Here is a 23,436-nt window from a genome sequence, read left to right as displayed (position 1 = left end):
CGTAGGGTGGTGTTGAGTAGAGTGACGTAGAATGGGTGTCCCACAGGGTAACAACATCTCCCTGCTTTTTCATGATAGTGACCAATGTCGTGCGGTGGTCTACGATAGCCGGGGCATAGTTCTCATAAGGCTCAACAGTTTGATTTTGAATTCTTATCAATTTTTGCTATAATTTAGATGCCTTTCTTCTGACACATTTGGACAAAAGAGTGTTTCCGTCTTTTAACCCATTTAGTTCTCATCTTTTTTTTTTTTGAAAAACGTTTTTATTGGCATTTATAGGTAATAATATACATAAGCACAATTGGTATCGCCATTGATTCAGAGACTTACATAGCAAGAGCGCCCAATCGCAGCCCTTCCGATCTCACAGTCTCGTGGGCGCTCAGGCCATCTGCCCCTATCCAAAAGGATGGCTGCAGGTGCATGGCCGGGATCAGCCGCTGGGTAAGACCCACCAAAGCGCGCCCTGATCGCCGCGCCGCGGGGGTGCTGTGCAATGTGATTGAACCCCTGTGGATGGTGTCTCAGTGGCTGGAGAGTGCCGCCAATGAGTAACTATGAACGAACTGGGGGCAGGGAACCAGGGGATGGGGGTGCACTATGTCGTCTATCAGGAATGCCTGTGGCTATGCGCTCGAGAGCTGAATCAACGTGGGGGGGGGGGGACTGGGGGGGTCGGGCTGGTCCCAGATGCAGAGAGGGGGAGGCCGGATGGGCTGGGATATCGGTCGTAGCCTATGAGGGATCTGGCGGTGGGGCCTGAGGCACCGGGTACTTGGATTGCCCGTGTCGCTCCCAGGGTGAGCTCCGGGGTCGCCGGCGCCCCCAGGGGATCAATCGGTTGTGTATGCGCCGCAGCCGCTGTTTCCTGCGTGAAGGCGTGCAAGAGCATGGCCCAGGGCATGGAGATCGGGTGTTTGCGCATCCCTCGGGCCTCCTCCGTTCTAAATGTAGTCTCCTCCGCCTTGCCCCATTTCCTGACCGCACCCTCCCATGCCGCTACCGGGGGCCCCCCCGGCGTCTTCCAATGATTTAGTTCTCATCTTAACTGGTATTCTACATTTTAACATCTCACCATCTTATTTTAACAACAAAGATTACAACAAATTTTGTGTGTGACTACAGGAGTGGTCCCCATCCAATTTGACTTGTTGACTTGGACCCTGGAAATGACAGGTGAAGTTCTAGCACGAATGGTGCATGCTCATGTGTTGATGCATGACATACTTACGACTGAAGTGTTTCACTAGTGCAACACAAGCTTTCTATCTGATCGTCTGTTTAACAGAGATGGAAACTTACCTCAGAATTTCCAACATCTTGCTGTGGACAACTTATCCATATATAAGTGAGGCTTTCATTTTGCTTCTTTTTTTCAGGTACTAGACGAATATCTGAGGGCTAGAGGTAAAACCTATTCTTACCTAGGTGCATGATTACACATGCTGGATGCACCATATGGGTATGGTTTTGTGCCCCGGTGAAAGCCCTGAATCCTCCCCCTCTGTTTTTAGGTCGAGCCTGGGCAGCACACGTGCTGCTCTGCGAGGCATGCTGTATTCGAGTATGGACTTGAAGCCCCGCCCGCTTTCCGCCCATATTTATCATTGGCTTGCGTCATTGTCCTTTGTAAATGCCGGATTCTGATTCGTTAATAGCTTTGTTAATCCCTCCTTAGTACCGCTTTGTCTTCATTTGTAACCTTCCATGAGGCCTGGCCCTTTTACTTCGGTTGTTACACAGTACGTATTATTTAGTCTGTAAGCACTATTTTCTTTAATGATTTTTACCTACTGCAGGCACAACATGCTTTCCTGCAAAGCGCGTTCACTTTCCAAGTAGCCCGGGACAATGGCTGCTGCTTCTTTGAAATGCAATAGGTCTCGCATTTACAAGAGTTTGAGCTATTGGCATTGTAAATGACAATGCCTTTAATTTATTTGTTAATTATCAAAACTGATAAATAAAAGGCATTGTTATTTACAATGCCAATAGCTTAAACTCTCGCAAATTAGAGACCTATTGCATTGCAAATGCTTTTTCTATAGAGGGATTCTTTCTGATGGCCGAAACATGTTGCCATTGATTTCTTGTAATGGATGTTTTGAGACATTGACTCACATTAACATTCAGGACTATTGTTTCCAGCCCTAGTATCCACTGAATAAAAGGAATCCCCTGTGTTTATGCAGAGGTGGTTTTATTACAATATCTGGACTTCTTGATTAACCAGACTCACTTTATTTTGTTCACCCTTACAGTAAGGTTGAGACCACCGTGTTGGCACTGTCCTCACACGGTGCAGTGGACTGGCCGATGATGAAGCATGCCACAAAAATGTGGGTGAAAACTTTTCATCCATAATCCTTGGATTCTCTTGTTATTAGCACTGGAACTCCCTGTGGGCTGAGGTGAGATAGGAAACTAGCTGCCGTACTTTGTGTGGGTTGTTGGAAGTATTTTGGTGTAATGCATAAGTGAATAGAGAGATGTTCCTATGTGGTGTGAGAGATAGGCAAATATGTAGGTCTATTTCTACATGGATATTTCAGTGACTCTCCCTGAATTATTTCAAAACAGAAGAATGCTCGCAGAAGAGTCATGGGTCGTGCCTTGAATGACACATTACATTTTCCTGAAGGATACCAAGTTTGGATGGGAATAAGGCCTTTCCTGGGTATCATGGAGTGATGCTGTCATTATCTGCTTATGCAGTTATCTGGTTTCCTCTTCTGTTTGATCTTAGAACCTGGAAGCGTGGATAGTGGCTGTGTTTCAGGCCCTCTAGCTGCTTTACCCAGTTAGCCCCAACAGCTGAGTTGCCAGTGACAACATATGAATAACAGCAAAGAGTCAGCTGGAGGGAATTAGTTACAGAGCATTCAGCTGCAATAGTGCCATAAGCAAGAATCGTACCAAGGGTCTTGGACCTGTATATTAAGTTGGACTGTATAGTATTATCTACTGCTATGTGAATAAAAAGTACTTTTTTTTGCTTATAGCAGAAGCAGTTGGCTGGACGTTGACGTTATTGTGTCTATTGATTGACTGTTGAGTGCTGAGCTCAGTGTAAGAAAGTAGCTCTGTATATACTGTACCAAGGTAAGGAACAGGGTGTACAGAGTCCACTGTCCCCAGAGGTTTGGCAGAGGCTAAAGTTAGATATAACCTTACTCTCTAAAGTGGTAGCTTGGTCGAGCAGTAAGGCAGTATCCGAGGACAGTGTAAAGCATTTGTTGTACACACTCAGTCAGCAAATGGTCTCACACACTCAACAACTGAACTCTAGGGCAATGGTTTTGTATATAAAGATATATAGTTGTTTTATTTTATAATCAACAATAGGTATCAAAAATACTTTCCCAGAATGAAATGCTGTAGTTGTATACTTTCAATAAGTAATAGACTTTTAAATGCAATAGTCACAGTTGTTGCAATAGGCAACACAATGCAAACACCATTATAACATTGAGCTCAATGGGAGTTTTTAAGTAAATGCAATTTCAGTTACTTTGCGTATGACTTTCTTACTCAGGGCTGGATCCTGGATTCAGCCCTGGTGCATTTCCTGTAAACAGTTGAAAGAAATCGTTTTCGTTACACAGGTGATTTTTAAGGAATATTTGTTTCTTTCAAAAATCGACACTTAGAAGAATTTCTGGAGAAAACCAGGCAATGTTATCCTATGCAAGAAAATCAAGTTATCGGTAAGTACAGTTGTGATTACTTTTCAGGGTCAGTGCTGGGCACCAAGATCCAGCCCTGGGATCTCTCCTAATACCAGGTGAGTAATTTCGTTTTCGTTGATCGGCTGATTTTTAGTGAATTATTAAAGTTTCAAAACTCGACACAAAATTTCAAGTGAAACCAGTCAATGTTACCCTATGAAGAAAATGTAGGTTATCGGCTTTCAGGTAAGTACTCGACTGGCAGAGTTATGATTCTGGGCATAGACTCAGGGGTCTCCCAGGGTCAGGTAGGTACAGTTGTTGCACCCTCAGCGGCACAGGGGCAGCCGGGTGCAGAGAGAGTTAGGCCCAATGTTAGCCTATGGCGGGCAGGGGGCCTTTGGTTGGTGGCTGCTAGCAGGCAGGCCACGCGGCTGTGGGAGCTGGGCTCCTGGTCACTTACACAGGGCAAGTGGGGAAGTAGAATAGGATAGATGTTGCACTTTCTGGGGCACTCGGGCAGCTGGGTGCAGGGTGCTTTTGAGCCGTCGGGCTCTAAATGTATTTCAATGGAGAAGCTACTAGATGAACAAAGGCTGCAAGCTTGGGGGCGGAGATTCTTCAGGTGTGACCACCACTTCCGAGAGGTAAGTTGGGAAGCTGTAGGTTAGGTAGGCACCCAGGAGCTGGCCACAGGGGGCCCTCTGCTGGTCGCGGTTGGAGGGGTCCCTGGTTCTGAGGCTGCAGGTGTCGTCAGGAGCGTCAAGGAGGGTCCTTGGGTCGCCGGGGGGACGTCCTTGTGGGCTTTGTCCACTCAGGCACAGGCCGGGCTCGGCGGGTGCAGAGTGTGCTGGATTCACGGTTCCTGGCTGGCACGAGGGGTTGTTGCTTGTTTTGAGCAGAACCACTGCTCGTGGGAGTCCTAGTCTTCTAGATGAGCAAGGCAGGCAGGTCCTCTGGGGTTTTCGAGGTTGCTGTCCGCTGGAGACGCCGGGTTTTAGCAGGAGCAGGTTAGAGGATCGACAGGCCTGTAGGGCTGGGGAAAAGTCAGTTGGTGTTGTCCTCTTGTTAGCAGCTGCACGGCAGGTATTCTTTCTTCTTGTTGTTCTTGCTTGTTTCGGATTCGGGATCTGAGGAAGGAAGGTTCAGGGTGCCCCTAATTACTACATTTAGGGCCGTTACAGGTAGGTAAAGGGCAGGGACCAATGGGTCCCTTCCCTGGGGTGGGTACACCCCCTATCCTGCCACTCTCCTGTGGGAGGGGGGCAGTAGCCTAGTCCTAATTGGGTAGGGCTTCCCATCTTCAAGATGGCTAGAGCCCGGAGTTGTGCTTCACCTCGCCTCCCCCACCTGAGGGGTGGGGTTGGCAGAGCCTGGCATACCACCTTTCCTCACTTGGGCTTTCCCGCCAGTCTTCCCGCCAGAGTGGGGGCTAGAACCGGTGGGGACCAGTTGCTGAGTACAGCAAGTGGTCTGGGGAGGCTCACAAAGGCGGCATGCCTTTGATGCTTCCCCTGCCCATCCTGGGGGAGGAGACCTAGCACCTCGCCCAGGATGTGCATTGTTGAAGGCCCAGGAGAGTGGATGGCTCTCTACTCAGGGGTCCAGCAACATGTCTGCTGGGTGGCAGCCTCTCAGGCAGGACGTGGATTGTGGGTTAGGTTCAGGGGGCAACTCTAAGTTGCCCTCTGTCGTGCATTATACATTAAATCTCACACTGGCATCAGTGTGGGTTTAATGTGCTGAGAAGTTTGATACCAAACTTCGCAGTCTTCAGTGTTGCCATTATGGTGCTGTGGAGTTCGTGATGACAAGCTCCCAGCACCATATACTCTTAATGGCAGCATTGCACTTACAGTGCTCAGGAATGGACCTGGGTACTGTAGGGGTACAGGGTTCATGCACCTGTACCCACACCACTGGCATAGGGCACCCAGCTAGAGGGGTGACTGAGGTATGCCAGGAAAGTGTGTTGTGGGCATGGCACACAGGGATGTGTGCCATGTCGACTCTTTGTTTTGTTCTGCACTCAGACACTCAGCCTGCAAAGGCAGTGTGTGTGTGTCAGGGTACAGGGCCTCTAAGGGTGGCACAATAAGTGCTGCAGCCCTTAGGGGCCTTCTCTGGTTACAGTGCCCTGGGTACCTAGGGTACCATTTACCAGGGACTGACATGTAGCCAGAGATGCCAATTGGGTGTAGGCTTCAATGCAGTTTTAGGGAAGGAACACAGTCCCTGGATACCTGATTGGCAGGAGCCCAGGGCACACTCAGTCAAAGTACATCAGCAATTCAGCAAAAAGTGGGGGCATACCATGCAAGAAAGATGGCACTTTCTCACAGTCAGGCATCCCACAGTACCTCCCTGAGACGCCTATGACTGCTTGCCATTGCTACCCTGACACTCAAGTGCAAAAGAGGTTGTACTTGGCCCCGTTTGCAAGTCCATATTAGGACAGAACCCAGGACACCAATGGCAAACGACCCCAACCCCCATGTTTGTGGCCCAGTATCCCATCTTCCAGTAGCTTCCCGAAGTGTCAAATATGTGTAGTGTGCTGTTATGTATATGTATACACATATTGTATTTTGGGAGATAAAAAATGTTAAAAGAAAGACTCAGATTTTTTTTTAAACCGACATGTCTCTGAGTCTTTTTTTTAAATCTATTTCAGCCTGTTAAATGCAACCATAAAACAACCACAAGAGGGCCTTGCACTCCAACTGAAAGGCATAGAGCTCCAGCATGGAGTTGTTTGAAAAACATATGTTCAGTTCTCCCCGGATCATGTATTTAATGACCCAGTAGACTTACTGTGTTTTTAGGTCTCGCCTGGCGTGGGCTGTGCACATGCGCAGTCTTGCTGGCAAGATTTAATGATTTTGTGTATTTTCTGTAAAGGGTATTAAGCCCCGCCCCTCTTTTCCATTGGCTGGCATCACCGTTTATGCTAAACGGTGGCCAGCCATTGCAAAACAGCTGTTTGTGACGTTTTCGTTTGGCTTTTTGAGCCGTCCCATTTGGACGGGCTCGTCTGCCTTCCTTGCTTCGTAAAAGGATTCGTATCTCTATGGGGCCATGTGTTTAAACACATGGCCCCATAAAGACAAGAGATCCTCTTTCACTTTCGGGACCGCGTCGTGCTTGTTGTGGTGGGGCACTAGGTCGGTGATCCCCACACTTGGGTGCGATAGAGAGGTATCGGTTTGGCTTGTGTAGAGAGGTCTTAGAGTTGGCAAGCTGGCCACTTTGTGTTTGGTTAGTACAGCTTATTTAAAGGACTGTGAGTTTGGACGTGCGTCTGCATTGAGGCCGGTGGTGCCAACCAAGAAATACACAATCTAAAGGGTGTGTGAAGAGGGAGAAAACCTTTCTGTACTTTACCAAACAGTTCTCGTGATATGGCTAACGTGGTGCCTGCGCCCGCCGCTGGAATAACAGGCCCCTTATGGGTATGCGCGACACAGGCCCCTGGGCCCTTGAGGGTGTGCGTGAGACACAGGCCTCTGGGCCCCCTGTCCGCACTGGTGTACTTTTTGTCTGCCTCTTCAGCACTATGCAGGTCTCTTTGGCACTCTGGGTGTGTTCGTGCACGGGAGCTCCGCCGTTTGGTGATCCGGCCATGACAGCTGATCCAGTCGGCAGCAGCCACTGGTCACCGCCAGCCTCATTTGAATAGGGGGATTCTGAGGGAGGTCAGCCGCCGTCTGCTGAGGTGAGGTGTATGTGCCGCACCTCCCCGAGCATTTCAAAGCATGCACGCCAGTTATTGCAAACCCCTCGCCTCCGTGTGTGTCGCAGTCCGTTAAATGCATTCATTGAACCGACTGAAAATAGTACGAGATGGAACACGCAGAGGCTTTGAGTCGAACATGTCTTGATGTGACTGGTTATTAGAATATGCGGAATGCTGACTTAGGCAATCGAAACAGTCGTGTGCCTTTCTCATAGGACTTGTCACCTGAATATTGGAATTATTTTATTTTATTCAGAATCGTCCATTGGAATCTGGTAGAAACACGTAAGCTGCCCACTATTGGATGCCTGCCGGGGTCGCAGCTATCCTTAGCGCGTGTCCATCGATTTATTTGTAGGCACTTTGACGTCCAACACAAGAAGAAGGGGTGGGGGTTAAGGGCGCACTCCGACGGGTCGCCGATACAGTCTTCAGACGTTCATTTCTGTACAGGGCGCCAGGTGACATTTTCACCGGAAACCGGAGGCATTCGTGGTGGTCGCTCTAGTAAGGGTCGTTCCCGGATGCAGGTCATGAGTGCGGTTAGGAACTGCAGGAGTGCCTTGTCACCCTGTCCCCGTTCACTGACTGTGTTGTCGCAGCCATATAACCTCTGCTCGATTTGCTCGGCAAAAACGTGTATGAAATGCGTGTAAATCCGTGCTGCAACCAAACCCCTCTGGCGGGAGAGCTATTGCTCACTGCAAGGGTAGGACATTTGATGTGAACTCTCGCTGGGAACGGCCGGTCGACCGTCCCCCGTCCCCCTACAAGGACCCCCTTCCCTTCAGTGCTTATGTAAACTGGAAGCGTAGCAAAAGCTAGCGACGAGCAATTTATAGCCAGGCTGCTGCAGTTAGGGGAGGGCCCCGGGTCACAGGGGAGGGCACATCCAAGGGAGTCTCCCCGCAGTAAACGCCATCGGCAGCCGCTGCCTCCTTGCATGCCGCCTTTTCATGCACTGTAAACGCTGCAGATCTGCTGCACCGCCAATATGTGGGTGGAGTGCAGCGGATCTCTTCGTTCTTAGACTGTACATTGACCAGCGAAATTTTAGGCCCTGGCATATCGTGGTAGCCTCCCCAGTTCAGGGCGTTCTTCAGTGGTACGCTATTAATGCTATCCCTAGCCATAGTTTGAATTAACAAGCATTGGCATAGCCAATAGGTCTCACCTTTGGGACCTTATAAGTGTTTAGCCATGCAACACTTGATGTTGTTGTACCAAGGATATTGTGCTGGATAACTAAACACTTATAAGGTCCCAAAGGCGAGACCTATTGGCTATGCTAATGCTTGTTTTTAATGTTGCTGGGGAAAAGCTACACTCTTTGCACTCCACCACAACATTAGAAAAAATTCTTTTATTTTTATTTTTTTTTATTTTTGAAAGACCTTTATTGAGAGAAAAAACAAATACAAATCAACAAAGAGCCCTGGGGGCTCACACATACGGTACATTACAACTTACTGAAAGCACAGAGGATACATTACAGAAGGACTGAGGTCTAGTTTTAAAAGTTTTCCTTGTAGGATAGACATAAGCAGGATATCGTAGCACAACAAGTCAATACTGGTGTTGGACAATCAGGATAGATAATCTTATAGCAGAAGAAAACACCAGAGTCGCTGCGTGGCACCCAGAAAGGAACGTCTAAACCCCAGGGAAGGAAAAAGGACAAAGAATAGAAGGCCCATAGAACAAAAAAGAAAAACAAAAAAGAAAGCAACCCCACCCCCCAAGTACCCCCCACCCTGCACCCCTGCAGCTGGCTACGGCCTGTCCCCCCCTAGCAGTGTGCCTGTCGCCCAAGAAAAGGAGTCCCGAAATATAGAAAGTAAGAAAAGGATAGAAGCCTAAGACTCTCATAAAATTGAGAAAGGTGGGGAGGAGCCCACTATTCGTCCCCCAGCTCCGCCATCTCGCACCAATAATAGCAACAGTAGTCTGACACCCAATAATAATAACATGCCCAATATGACGAGAAAACTGGGGTCACAGCAGCAGCGCGCAGGGTAAGTAAGGCAGCAACACCCAACCGAAACATCCAAAATATCAACAAGGAATCTTCAAGCCATGATTGATAAGCGTAAGCCCCCGCAATAGTCTTCTAGCACCACCGATACATGTCCCGGTCACTCAGAGAAAACTAGGTCCCCGGCTGCCCCACTCGCCAGAACGGTGCAAAACATTTATCAACGGAGGAGGGCCAACCCATGATAACAAAAATAATCGACAGGAGTGTATCCGGCCATCGCTTCCCGGACCCCTATGCAAACCATACCCAAAGTCCAGCTTCCTCGTCAGTCCAGCACAGTCCCAGGAATGTAGTGACCGGTATCAAGGCAAGAAAAAGACAAACTCAACCCTGACCCCTACGTTCCAGTGCGCCAGCAAAGTGCAGTTGCGGCGTAGCCCCGTAGAGTAGGAAGAGCATCCGATGTGACCACCTAGAGAGATGGCAACAGCCAGTAATCGCCATCCAAAGCAGGACAGTGTTATCCCCAAGAGTGCAGTACGGGCAGGCGTACAGTGATAGCCCACCGAAATTAGGCAACTCACTCCCGGGCAACATGTTCAAAGTAAGCAGAGCAATCTTGTCAGCAGCACCCGCTGGCGGTGGTAGTCCTGGCATCCGACGGCGAACTTCTAGTTTCCGTCCAAATATAGAATGCACTGTGTCCTCCATAGTTGCGACAGTCCGAGCGGCGGTGATGTTAAGTGCACTCACAGTCAGTTCCTCTACGTCTCCCCGGAGAGGCTGCACACGACTGCCGAGTCCTGGGCTCGGCGATCCGCTCCGCGCACAGCCGCCCGTCCGGTCAGCCAAGGAGAGAACGGGCACAGCGTCGTCCAACCGGCGCTCCAGGTCACGGGCGTTGGAACAAAAAGCAGCTCGCATAGCAGCCAAAGCTTCCAGGACGTCGCCGATGCTCACGGGCATAACGTGAGAGGAAGAGATGCCAGCTCCCTGTCCCCGGAATCCGCAAGCGTATGGCGACCCTCGAGCCCAGTCTTTAGCATACATGTCCAGGCGTTGTTTAGTAGGTCAGCTCCCAGAAAGACAGGGCCAAACCACGGGGACAGGGCAGCAACCTCTAGTCCAGCGCCACGCACAGGGACAGCACAGTGACGGTCCAACCAGGCGCCGTGTATAAGCGCCGATCACTCAATACAAATGGCCCCTTCCATTACACTACGTAGCGAGAAATCAAAGAGAAACTTCCAAAAAGGGGGATACATTTGTTGCATCGGTGGTAGTAAAGCAGCGTAGCGGCGAGACTCCAAAAGAAACTGTTGCGCCACTTCTGAGGATCTCGGTGGTTTGTCGTGTCTCGCCGGCGGTTTCAGATTCTCATGTAATGGCCGCTGCTGTTGCCTTCCAGCCGGACGCTGCCGAGAACAAAGGACCGGACCCACTCAGCAGCCGTCTGCAGGAGTTCAGGGCATTTCTTCATTCCCGGTGCAGGAGGAACGACGGGGAGCCTACCATCGGATGCAGCGTCGCCTCCCAGACCCGTTACCGCACAACAGGCACGATTCCGCAATCAGGAGAAGAAGCGGTACGGGAGGGAAGCGGACGAGTCGGCGGAGCCGAGGGCTCAGGCGGCCATCTCTGTTGCAGGCTAGGCTCCTCCTAGAAAAAATTCTTGGTGGTGCCTCTGCCTTGTAGGGACGACACCAAGGTAAAAAAGATGTAAACAGATTTGCAGGTCATTCGGGGGGCTCCTTACCGAAGCAGTAGATAACTTAGCAGCTTCTGCAGCGCTTTTATTAAACACATTAAAACATATTTTGTGGTGTCCTGGTACCCACGCGCGACATCCATATGTTTTCTTTTATTAAGGGGCTGCAGAGAATGCCCCGTCCCGGACTCCCACGGGCCCAGCCGACTCCCCAGCGGCACACATATTGCATGCAGGCAAGATCCAGCATATATTTTTTATTGAGTGGGTGACCGAGAGAGCACCCACCAATCTTTTTTTATTGGGTGCCGTGGGGGAGCCCCATGACAAGCGCGGCTACAGCCGGCTCCCTTTGTGGGAGCCGACCATTTCTTTTCTTATATTGGGTGGCCCGGGTCTACGCAGGGCACCCAGAATGTAGGCGGTTGTTGGGGTCTGTAGGGGTGCTGTCAGGAGCCTGGGCCTTTCCTTTGCTCCTGTGCAGGGAATCACAGTGTACCGGGTATAGGCTGCCAGGACACTGTGCAAAATCACGCCCAGGTGATGGGATCCCTGGGGTGGATATCTGGACGGGGAGGAGACCATGCGGCCCCCTTCCCATTTTTGAATAATTTTGGCCTTGGGAGATAGACTCCCCTGGGCCCACCAGCACCTCTGGGAGGGGTCCGCAAGCTCCCTTCCATTTTGTATTTTTTACAAATAGACCCTGGGGATGGGGTTCCTAGGGCCCAATAGTGGCTCGGTGAGGATATCCATATACCCCCATTTACTATTCAGTCCCAGGGGATGGGGGCCCCGGGCCCAATAGTGGCTTGGGGAGGGGCTGCATGCCATTTAATTTCCAGTTGTCCCCAGAGAATAGGGTCCCCGGGGCCAATAGAAAGTAGGAGAGGGGCTACATGCCCCCTCCTCTTGAATTGACATTCAGCCTCAGGGGAAGGGGTCCCCGGGGCCCAATAGTGGCTCAGGACGGGGGCCCTACTCATGCACCCCTCCCCAAATATTATATAATGATGAATCCTGGGCCCTGGCCCTTTTGCCATGTACAGCATAGGGTTCGCCATAGAGCCTGGCCTGGAGCCAGGCTCTGTGTCCAACCCCCTCAGGCACCACCCCCACAAAGCACAGCCTCCAGCAGGCCTTATGGCCACTCCACCAGTGCATGACTGAGAGCTTTGCGCAGCTGGTTATGCAGCAGGCCCTGCGTCCAAAGGCTATAAGCAGAAGAGATTGGAAATTAACTACATCATTAAAAAAATGGTTTCCAATCTTGCAACAAAACAAGAACTTTACTCAGAGTAGGGTCTTTTTGTAGTTTGATGTAAATCATTTTGTTAGTTATGGAAATACTTGCTTTGCAAAAGTTTGTTGGGAAAACTTCAAAGAGTTAATGAGATATTTACATCTATATATGTTGTCTATTAATTTGCAGAATCTCCTCAAATCCGGATCCATGAAGGAATTGAGGATCCAAAATTTTAAATCTCATTGGTACAAAGAACCTTTTTTCCCTTTCGCGTCATGCCTACATTCAGGTCCGACAGTACAACAGCCAGGAATAACTGGTTCGGAGACACAGTACTGCTGGAGGGCTGGTCGGTGGCAGGTTCATCAGCCACTGGCGTAACGAAAGTGAGGGGGCCTCCCTGCACGGTATGAAGAGGGGCCTCCTCCAGGCTCAATCATAAGCGTTATTGCCAGAGTGCAGTTCCGAGGGGGCCCCCTTGTGCTTGGGGCCCCCCCGCACCGCGGGGGCTGCGGGGGCCTGTGTTACGCCCCTGTCATCAGCCACTGACCACTGACCACTGAACTCAGCCAAATGTCATACACAGCTGATTCAGTGGCACAGAAAGTGTCAGGCCCTGTGCCCATATATGGTTCAATTACATTGTCCCTGCACTCAGACAACACTGCTAATACTGAAATATCTGTTAAAAAAGTAGACACCTAAACAGACCCTGTGGCTGCATGGTGGCTGAGTGCAACAACATTTGGTCACTAGGTGGGCTGGCTGCATGGGAGTTAGGGTGCAGGGCATAGCTGCAAGCCAGGCCTATAGGTCAAACCCCACTCAGCATGGCCAAATCTTTTGGGGGGCTGTTGGCTGCATGGAGAATTGGGTATGGGCCCTACGTCAAAACTCAATGCAGCGTGGTTGGCAATACCAGAGAGTGAGCACTAGCTGTACAGTGGCTTTTACGCAGGGTGTATGGCTGTGCGCATCAGGCTTGCCTAATGATGGGTTGGGTGCAAGACCTGGTATAGGCCAGGCTCTGTGGGTAACTCTGATTGCTCAGCAATAGCCACGTACCCTCTTGGCAAACTCCCAAGCTCAGTGGCTGAAGGTTGTGCACTTCATGATTCACCACTTGACCTGAGCCCAACCCCTGCTATAACCGAACAAGGCCCACATCCATAGTGTTCTGATGCAAAGTGGATTAGGTTCAGTCATGAGCACACGCCTGGCTCTACAGCTAACAACTGGGCAGCCTGGTTGGCCACATAATGGGTATACTATGGGCTTGTGGCCAAACTCCATACAGCAGGGGTTTGTCACATGGTGTAGTGGGCACAGGGCTTATCTGTAGGCCACTTGCACAGCCAAATATTGTGCAGCTTTGGTTGACCATGTGGTTTGTTGGATGTAGTATATCATCACAAAACCCAAACAAAACTTTGTGAAGGGCAAGTGGTTTTTGCATTCAACTCATAAGACATTAATTAACAAATATATAAAAGAAGTGCAGAAATGCTCTGAAAATACACAGTTAAAATTAAGTTATGGTGCTGACAAAACCTGAATATTCCTTGAAAAATAGCCAATGTTAAGTTTAGATACGTAAATCATTACTCATGTCCCCACTTTGCACTGCTCATGATCTTGTACATGACATCATTGATGACATCTCAAATGACATCATCAAACACATCACTGATGAGATCACTTGTCACATCCCCAACCACCTCATCAATGAAATCACTGTTGTGGACAAATGATTTTCTGAAAGGGTTCCACGATGATATCAATACATACGAGAAATCATTTTTTAATGCAACAATTTAAGAACTTTTATTATCTCACTCTAATCAACAGTAATGCAATATGTGGAAACTATGTAGGTGATATACACACAACATGCTTTACACTGAATACATTGTTTTGACTTTTCCCACACCTATCCTTCAGATAAGATGAACTTGGACAGTTGCCTTCACAAACATCTTCCATAAAGTTGAAGAATCTGAACACCAAGTAGGTATGACCTTCCGCACAGTTGGTTCTCCATACTCTATCTGTTACCACCAGGTGACACTATATAGCTTTCCTCACTCACAGTTAATATTGTATTAAATGTGTTGCTTTTTGTGAGTTTATGATTAATTTACTTCTTTCATGAAACACTGCCCATAGCTACAAGACAAACCTAACTGATCAGACAATATAAAGTACCTTCAACTCTCTTATTTACAGAAAATTACACAAACGGTGCATTTTCCTAGTTTAACACACATGAAGTTCAAACACATAACAATCATTTTGACCATCTCCCTGGATCTTGTACAATACATTTACTTGTGGTGTTTATAATACAGATAATACATCCTTCTATTACTTCAAGGTCTCACCACTTAAGTAAGTTTCCTCATCTGATGAATTAGCCCATCTCTTCATTCTTGGTACAGAGCATCCATTTGTGCTTAGTTTATTTTATACAAGAACTATATTAGCTTGTGTAAAGTGTCAATCCTTCTCCCCGGTTGTACCAGTACAAACTATTGTCTATTTAATCATTCTAGGACGGATTAAGACTGATCTTTAATTATTTATTGTGCTTGTCTGACCTGTGCGTTTCACATTTCTCATTGTATTTCTTATAAAGTGATGTCACTGATATGTTTGCTGATGTCATAAGTAATTACATTAGAGATGTCATCAATTATGTAATTTGAAACGTCATCAGTGATGTCTCATGAGGTGAGCAGCGCACAGCAGACAAGTTACAGGTTGCATAACAAACCACACCAAACCGATCTCGGAGTTTTAAATGGTCTCTAACCCTGTTTTTTTTGGTGTGTTTCAGGCAATTTTAGTTGTTTTTAAACATACATTATCCCTCCCTATTTTAACTCTTCCACGTAATTCAGCAATAACTTCTGTCAATTGACCAATTGTTTCCGCAACAAACCTAGCATAAAATGTATCTCATTTTTCAGTAGCACGTTTTATGGAAGGTCAAAATAGGGGCATCGCAGTTCTACCCATCAACGCTATCCCACAAAAGACTACATCTTCCCTGTAGATTAACGCATTTTGCCCTTGAGATCTTCCTCTTGGCTCCCCTGCACAACCAATGCCTCCCCTGAGTACTATTTCCTCCTTCCTAGCCTGTTTAATCCTCCGGCCCTTCCCCCGTGTTGCCCCAGGCCCCCTCCTTCTCTTTCGTACACCAGCCTCAGCGCCTTCTTGTATATTTATACCACGAGCCTAGCTCAGAGGCCCTTAGCCAATCAGAGAGCAGCCACCGCTCCCGCCTCGTCACCCATTGGCTGTTCCGATGGTCGGGCACTCCAGTTGCCCCGAGTGACAGCGGGCCGGGCCAGTGTGCGCTGCGCGGTGGGGGCGGGACTTCCGGCGCGCAGAGGCCTGTCCCAGTGCTCCAGCCTGGGCTTGGCAGAGGCCTGGGCTTTTCCTTCGGCCTGTACCCCGCTTGAGTGTCGCCATGCCGCAGTACAGCTTCAAGGCCGGAGACCTGGTCTTCGCCAAGATGAAGGGCTACCCGCACTGGCCCGCCAGGGTGAGTAGATGGGGTCCGGGCATTGAGCCGCGCGGGGCACGCTGCAGTCACCCCCCTCCGGCAGGGGGGCGGGGAGATGCAGGCTTCTCCTCAACCGTCGTCTATTTGGGGCGGCTGCGTAAATCTTTTAAGAAGGGGTCGGATGACGGGGGGTAGGCCCTGGGTAGTAGGGCTAGAATAAGCCACCTGTGGGGCAGGTGGAGAGAGCCCGAGGGTGGGCACATGGAGGAGGCGGGGCTTGCGAGAGAAGGACACTTGGGGCAATGGGACTCTGCAGCAGGAGGGAGGGATTAGTGATAAAGCTTCCCCCGTGTAGTGCGTGCCCCTTGGGGGCGGTGGCCACCTTTGGTGGGAGTGGTCATATAGAGGGATTGGGCCAGGGGAAGGTGGAGTTAGGGAGTAGGGCATCTAGGAAAGGTGGCACACGGATTCGGAGTGGGCTACCTGGAGGACAGAGAAAGATGAGCAGCAGAAACTACTTGGGACAATGTGAATGATGAGGGGGGAGGGGGTGTGGCTGATTGGGGGACCTGTGCATCTGTGTGTGGATGATTGGGGACCTGTGCATCTGTGTGTGGATGATGGGGGACCAGGGCATCTGTGTGTGGATGATGGGGGACCAGGGCATCTGTGTGTGGATGATGGGGGACCAGGGCATCTGTGTGTGGATGATGGGGGACCAGGGCATCTGTGTGTGGATGATGGGGGACCAGGGCATCTGTGTGTGGATGATGGGGGACCAGGGCATCTGTGTGCGGATGATGGGGGACCAGGGCATCTGTGTGTGGATGATGGGGGACCAGGGCATCTGTGTGCGGATGATGGGGGACCAGGGCATCTGTGTGCGGATGATGGGGGACCAGGGCATCTGTGTGTGGATGATGGGGGACCAGGGCATCTGTGTGCGGATGATGGGGGACCAGGGCATCTGTGTGCGGATGATGGGGGACCAGGGCATCTGTGTGCGGATGATGGGGGACCAGGGCACCTGTGTGTGGATGATGGGGGACCAGGCCACCTGTTGGGGGGGGGGGGGGGAGGGCGTGGATGATGGGGGACCAGGGCACCTGTGGGGGTGTGTGACCAGGGCATCTGTGTGTGGATGATGGGGGACCAGGGCATCTGTGTGCGGATGATGGGGGACCAGGGCACCTGTGTGTGGATGATGGGGGACCAGGCCACCTGTTGGGGGGGGGGGGGGGGAGGGTGTGGATGATGGGGGACCAGGGCACCTGTGGGGGTGTGTGTCTGTGTGGATGATGGGGGACCAGGGCACCTGTGGGGGGGGGGGGGTGGATGATGGGGGACCAGGGCACCTGTGGGGGGGGGATAATGGGGGACCAGGGCACCTGTGGGGGGGGGATAATGGGGGACCAGGGCACCTGTGGGGGTGGGGGGTGGATAATGGGGGACCAGGGCACCTGTTGGGGGGTGTGTGGTTGATGGGGACCGGGGCACCTGTGGGGGAGGGGGGTGTGTGGATGATGGGGGACCGGGGCACCTGTGGGGGAGGGGGGTGTGGATGATGGGGGACCAGGGCACCTGTGGGGGAGGGGGGTGTGGATGATGGGGGACCAGGGCACCTGTGTGGGGGGGGGAGGTGTGGATGATGGGGGACCAGGGCACCTGTGTGGGGGGGGGAGGTGTGGATGATGGGGGACCAGGGCACCTGTGTGGGGGGAGGTGTGGATGATGGGGGACCAGGGCACCTGTGGGGGGTGTGTGGATGATGGGGGACCAGGGCACCTGTGGGGGGGGTGTGGATGATGGGGGGGATCTGGGCACCTGTGGAGTGTGTGAGGATGTGGGACTAGGACACCATTGTAGGATGAGGTGGGACCAGGGCACCATTTTAGTATATGGACCAAGAAGGACCCCAGGACACTTGTGTAGTATGGGGATCGCCAAGGGCACGTACATTGTATGTATTTGAGAGAGGTACAGGGCACCTGTTATCCTGTGATGTATATGGACGATGGGTGACCGGGACACCTCCCTGTGGCGCATGTGGATGTAGGGAATCAGGGCACCACCCCCTAGAATATGTGGATGACCGAGGACCAGAGCACCTGTGGTGTATGTTCCTATGGCATATGTGGCTGACAAGACCAGGTCTCCTGTGGTTTACATGGATGACAGGGCATTTGTGGAGAGTGTCCAAAGGTGACTGTGGAGCTCAGTCATCTAGAATGTGATTGAAATGGGCACACAGTGGCTCTAGGATCAGAAAGTAGCACGTGTATAGTGTAGTGAACTGCATTAGTTGCATAGGAGAAGCTGGTGGTAGAGAGAGAGTTCAGTGAGATGCTGAGACTAGAAGTTAGATTCAGCACTAGAACATTGATGAAATTCATATAGACGTCTTAGAACAAGAGTGAAGGTGAAATATGGTGTGGTGTGCACTTTGAGTTGAAGAGGATGCTGCAGAAACTATACACTGAAGATAGGAACACTTGAAGCCATGCTGGTGGCAGATGTAGAGCAGGGGTACCACTGCAAGGCCAGACCATGCTGTGTGTCCAGTATATTCCTAAAACAAGTTTCAATACGGTGAATAAATGATCTGTGGTTATCTTGAAAATCTGGTGTGCTCACAGTTTCACTAGAAGCAAGCGACACACCACTAAAGAGCCCCAATTAGCATAAAACTGGTCTTTGGTTGCTTGTGTTCTGGTTTGGGTAGGACCTGACCTGGCAGTTTGGGCTGAACTCTTCCCAATAGGAGTAGTGTCGTGACTGATGTCCCTGTGGATGGGTCCAAACTGAGGTGGCACGGTGCGCAAAAGAACGAAGGGTTGGATTGCCACCCGAACGATTGCCAGCTGTTAGATAAGTTGCAAGCATTCCTCCCATCTCCTTTTGGGCGTTTGATGGATTCTAACCCACTTCTACTTCTGTAGAACATTTTTCTCCATTGCTTAAAAATTGCAAATGAGACAATAGGAAATTGTGTAGGGGTGTGAGAGGAGGCTTGTTTTCTGAGTTTCTGCAGCTGAGATGGGCATATTCTGTGGTTTGCACTAGCAGGGTGACATTGCTTTGAGGTGGGAAAGGAAATGAGGCATATGAAACTGTGAGTGGAAGGAAGCCCTGGAGATGTTGTACATGAAGGCTGTCATGGATCGGGCAGAGATCCTTGGTGAGGCAAGGTGGTGATGCGACTGCATATTCGTAACCTTGGCCCCGCTGGAAGACCTCTTGGAGGCCAATGAGGGAGTTGAGGAGGCCCTTTTTTGGGAGATAGAGAAGAATTGAAAAAGAAACAAACTCTAGGCTAACATGAACCTGAATGTGATGACATTAAAATATCTACTGAAGTTGAAAGCTTGAGGATAATGTAATTAACTGGTAACAGTCTTTGGAGTTGGGACAGGTGTTGTGGAAACCATAATTGATAGATAATGCTTACAATGCACACTTCACTGGGCTAACTACCTCTAGCAGATAGTTTACCATAGTTGATACGTAGGGGATATAAAGAATGAAGACGTTTTAAAAGATGCCTAAAACTACCATTAGGGGCTTTCTGTCAATGTGATGGGGCAAAAACTCGCAAGACTTTTGGTTATGAAGTGTAGTATAGGCTGAGTTAGCAGTTCTGGTGGTGGATTGTAGACTCCTGGTTGATTCGAGTCTGGAGGTGGGACATGGGCTGATGGTGTACTGGAAGCTGGCGTATTATGTAGTTAGGATATCACTCTTGAATCAGAGGTGGAAATATGCAGTGTAAGGAAATGAATCGGAAGAATCTCGGAGATCTGCCAGAGCTTGTGGATAAACTTGTATTTTAAGTAGTCTATTGGTTCATAACCATTTGGTTGGACAATGTATCATTTTAATAACATGATTTCCTATTCTGTGGAAGCTTCATGTTTATAAACCTTGGCGTGCTATGGGGCTGAAGAGGGCAGATCATTAATGAATAACTTTGAAAGCCAGGTGGTTTCATAGAACTTTGGTGATCAGGACTCGTTGAAGACTGTGGTGCAGCAAGAGTTAGATTGATTTGGGTGAGTTGGTACATCTGCGCTCAAAAGCCGCGGTGAGCCAGTCAAAGGGGTGGTCATAGCATTACTTTCTCACAGCACTGCATTTGGTGCGCGTGCAGCACTACTCTCAGCATTGAAACAGTACATCTGATTGAAACTCGCAGTGCCCTGTTTCTGTGGCACTGCTGGGGGATGTATATGTGGGGATGGCTTTTCTGTTGTTGGCCAATACTGCAGAAAGTTCAGCTTTTGTGTGTGTTTTTTTTATTTAAGAAGTGTGTGCATGTTGGAAGAAAGGTTGCATCACTGAGTTGCAGGGGCTGTTGTGATGCAGCAATTTGAAATTCAGAATCTTTGACTGAAGATGGGGAAACAAACGAGCAATACTCCTGCCCTAGGGTGGCAGAGTAGCATTCCTACCCAAATCTTTTATAACTTATGCTGGTATGGTCTGGATTCAACTTGGGTGCACAACAGTATCACTAAATGAAAAATCCAACCTTGAATCAGAAAAGCAGGTTTTGTGGCATGTACGCTGTTTATGGTGTACATTCCACTGACGAAGTTCCATGAATATGGAAGAAGTGAAATATACCCAAGCTTGGGTTGGGAGCTGGATTGTAGGCGCTTGTGGTTGAGCCACTCTGTTGATGGAGGTCAAAATCCACAAATGTGTAACTTTGTAATTTTCATTCCTGAAATTGCATGAGAAATTTGCGCTTGATCAATGCAGGAGTATGCGTTTTCCAGGGTGGGCATGGTGAGAAACATACTTGAGTTTATTAGCAGTGTTGGAGCAAATGCTTGTGTGACAGCACCCAGGGAGAGGAAGGCAGTTTTTCACCCAGTATTACGCATTGGAAATCTGACTGTCTAGTTTTCCTGGACTACTAACTACTCCAGGGTTGCTTATGGTATTTCTGAAAGTTGCCAATTTACTGCAATGTAGAAGTAATTTTACAGGAGGGAACTTCACTTTACGCAGTGAGCTTCCTCAATAGGGCCCTTTGTTTGCACCGCTCTGTTCACAATCACTGTGATGCCGCTTTTCATCGCATGTATTGCCACTCAAAAGAAAGAACATGAAACGGACTGCCGGGCTGGACCTGATATGCTCCTTTTGTTGGGCAACTCCGAATTCTTTTTCAAGCCAGACTTGATCTAAAGTTGCTTTTTTTTCATAAGCTGTTGTTTCTAAACCCTCTGGTCATCGTGATCCTATTTTTTGTGTCGCCATATTTTACCTGGGAATAGCATTGGGTGTCCCTTGCATGTCAAGGACTAATTCGGAAGGTGTTGTAGAAGAGAGGCAAAACACTTTACATCTACAGCACTGTTTTAGTTTGGAATTATGCACTTTTTCTGCCTTTAATTTCTTGCATTAAAATTGACAGTTTTTTTTTCCTCTTCTCTTTTTAGATTGATGACGTTGCTGACGGGGCAGTGAAACCTCCTCCAAACAAGTACCCAATCTTCTTCTTTGGTACTCACGAAACGTAAGTTTTGTCCTATCAGTGCCCCAGACTGAGTTGTATTCCTGCTGTTGTATTACTTTTAATTCCTCCCCTTTGCTTCCTATCTTGCAGAGCCTTCATACCACCCAAGGACCTCTTCCTGTATGACAAGTATAAAGACAAATATGGCAAACCCAACAAGAGGAAAGGCTTTAATGAGGGCCTTTGGGAAATTCAGAATAACCCCCATGCAAGCTACACACTTCCTCAAGTGAGTATCTTTAGTGTCTATGTGATGGTCCATGTGCTATTTGGAGACCTCCTCCCAACCCCCAGCAAAGCTACTTCTATTGCTGTGTTTTAGTCTTAATAGGTTCACACCATATTCAGCTACGTCTTGGGTGAATGATCTTATTCATCTGTTCTAACTCTAAGCTTACCGTTGTGGGAACCCTTCATACATCCATTCCAAATTAGCATTTACCCAGAGGACCTTAGACGTTACTCAGGCTAGTCTAAGCAGTCTTTTCAGTAATTGCTAATTGTTTATCTTCCCCACATTGCTATTGTTTTGTGTCAAGAATGTTACTTTTATGCGTTAATAGTTCGCTGTGCATAAATATGTGCTCCTGGTCAGATTCCACTATTGCCTCAAATAAAGTTGTTGTATTTTGTTGATGGGTGGCCGCCATCAAGTTCTTCACACTCTTTTTAAGCACATTGACAATTCCTAGGCTCTCCGGTGAAGGTTCTAGTCTCAAAGCTGCACCTTTGTGCTTTCCTTGTGGGTATTTCCTGATGGCCACTGTGCAAATTATTTTACCTGCTCAATTGTAGCTCCTGACACACCATCCCTTGTGCTCTCGCCACTGCGCGTGGCAGCTTTTAAGGTACACTGCTTGTAAACCACATCAGCATAACTGAGTCTTTACATGTTATTGCCTGAGCTCAAGACAACACAGTTCAGAGTAGAGGTGGTTTCTGCCCTGTTCCTGAGCTGCACTATATGCAGCATATGCACTAAGTTGTAGGCATTACGACTTACATATAGGCCTTTAGAAGCATGGCTCCTTTTTTAACTTGATGTTCATGATTGTATGCTCATGTGGAACGTGCTAAGCAATTTCTGGGTCAATGGATGGCACTTAATAATATAATCAGTCCAATGCTAGCTTGTTTCATTTGCCACAATGTGTTGGGCAGTGTTAGTATTCTGCCCATTTGAATTCTGTGATTTATTGGAAAATGCATCATCAGTCTTATTTTGCAGGTGTGTGATTTGAGTGCACCCTCCCCAATAATTTTCCCCCCTAACTAGCCCTGTCGTGGGCTCTGTGATGAATGTGCTCCAGCTATCAGAGGTCAGTTGCTTTTGCCTGGCAACAGTTGAGAATATCTGTTTTCAGTAGTGTTGGGGAAAGACACATTACTTTGGAAATCTGCTTATGCTGTAGGTTGCACCGTTGGTGGTTCTCATGTGCAGTTACCCCAGTCTTTATACCAACACCCCACCGTAGGAAATGAAATTTGCAATGTCCTCCGTCTGCCCTCCTGGATCACTTGAGCCTGTGCAACTAAGTTGGACCTCAGCAAACTCCTGGTCTTTGACAGTGTGCCCAATCAGGCCTATTTTAAATGTCTATTCCTATCCTTTTTAAGTGGCCCTTACTGTCTGTCTCTCGTGGAGCATATCCTTTAAGGTCTGTCACACCTGCGTGACCCAATGATATCCAATAGTACTGACCTGTAAAATGAACAATGCTTGCAAAATAATGCTTGAATATTGGATAGCTCTACCAGAAAATTGACAACGATTCCTGTCATAAGTATTGAGCAGGAGCTAATGTTAAACCAGTGGCTTTTTTTTTGTTGCTTTTACAGTGAGGAGGTTCTGGCATTGAATGCACTAGTTTCCATCGGAGAATGACGCCTCTGGATATTGCATCTCCTAAGTAGGCAGATTTGTTTTGGACAAGAGTGTAAACTGCCTTAGTATTAACCATGAAATAATTTTAGCATCCTGCATTTAGAGACTACAATCATTGTTTCTATCAGCCAGGATTGCCCCTATACTTGATAATTATTTCAACATATTGCTGTTTGA

General features: G+C 48.8%; 1 protein-coding gene across 3 annotated transcripts in view; it reads left to right on the top strand.

The window, feature by feature from the left end:
• Positions 1-15,688: 15,688 nt before the first annotated feature.
• HDGFL2 (HDGF like 2) overlaps positions 15,689-23,436 on the top strand; it is a 103,281-nt gene continuing 95,533 nt past the window's right edge. For 2 of the 3 annotated variants that reach the window (XM_085638847.1, XM_085638846.1), the window contains exons 1-3: positions 15,699-15,889; positions 21,298-21,374; positions 21,465-21,603. In XM_085638847.1, the coding sequence (XP_085494973.1) occupies positions 15,815-15,889; positions 21,298-21,374; positions 21,465-21,603 (291 nt within the window). In that variant the 5' untranslated portion in view covers positions 15,699-15,814. Of the gene's footprint in view, positions 15,890-21,297; positions 21,375-21,464; positions 21,604-23,436 lie in introns of all 3 variants that reach the window. The other variant, XM_085638848.1, reaches the window with a different exon arrangement.

This window comes from Triturus cristatus, chromosome 12 (genome assembly GCF_964204655.1).
Source record: "Triturus cristatus chromosome 12, aTriCri1.1, whole genome shotgun sequence".
NCBI lineage: Eukaryota > Metazoa > Chordata > Amphibia > Caudata > Salamandridae > Triturus > Triturus cristatus.
This window is presented reverse-complemented; position numbering and strand designations above follow the sequence as displayed.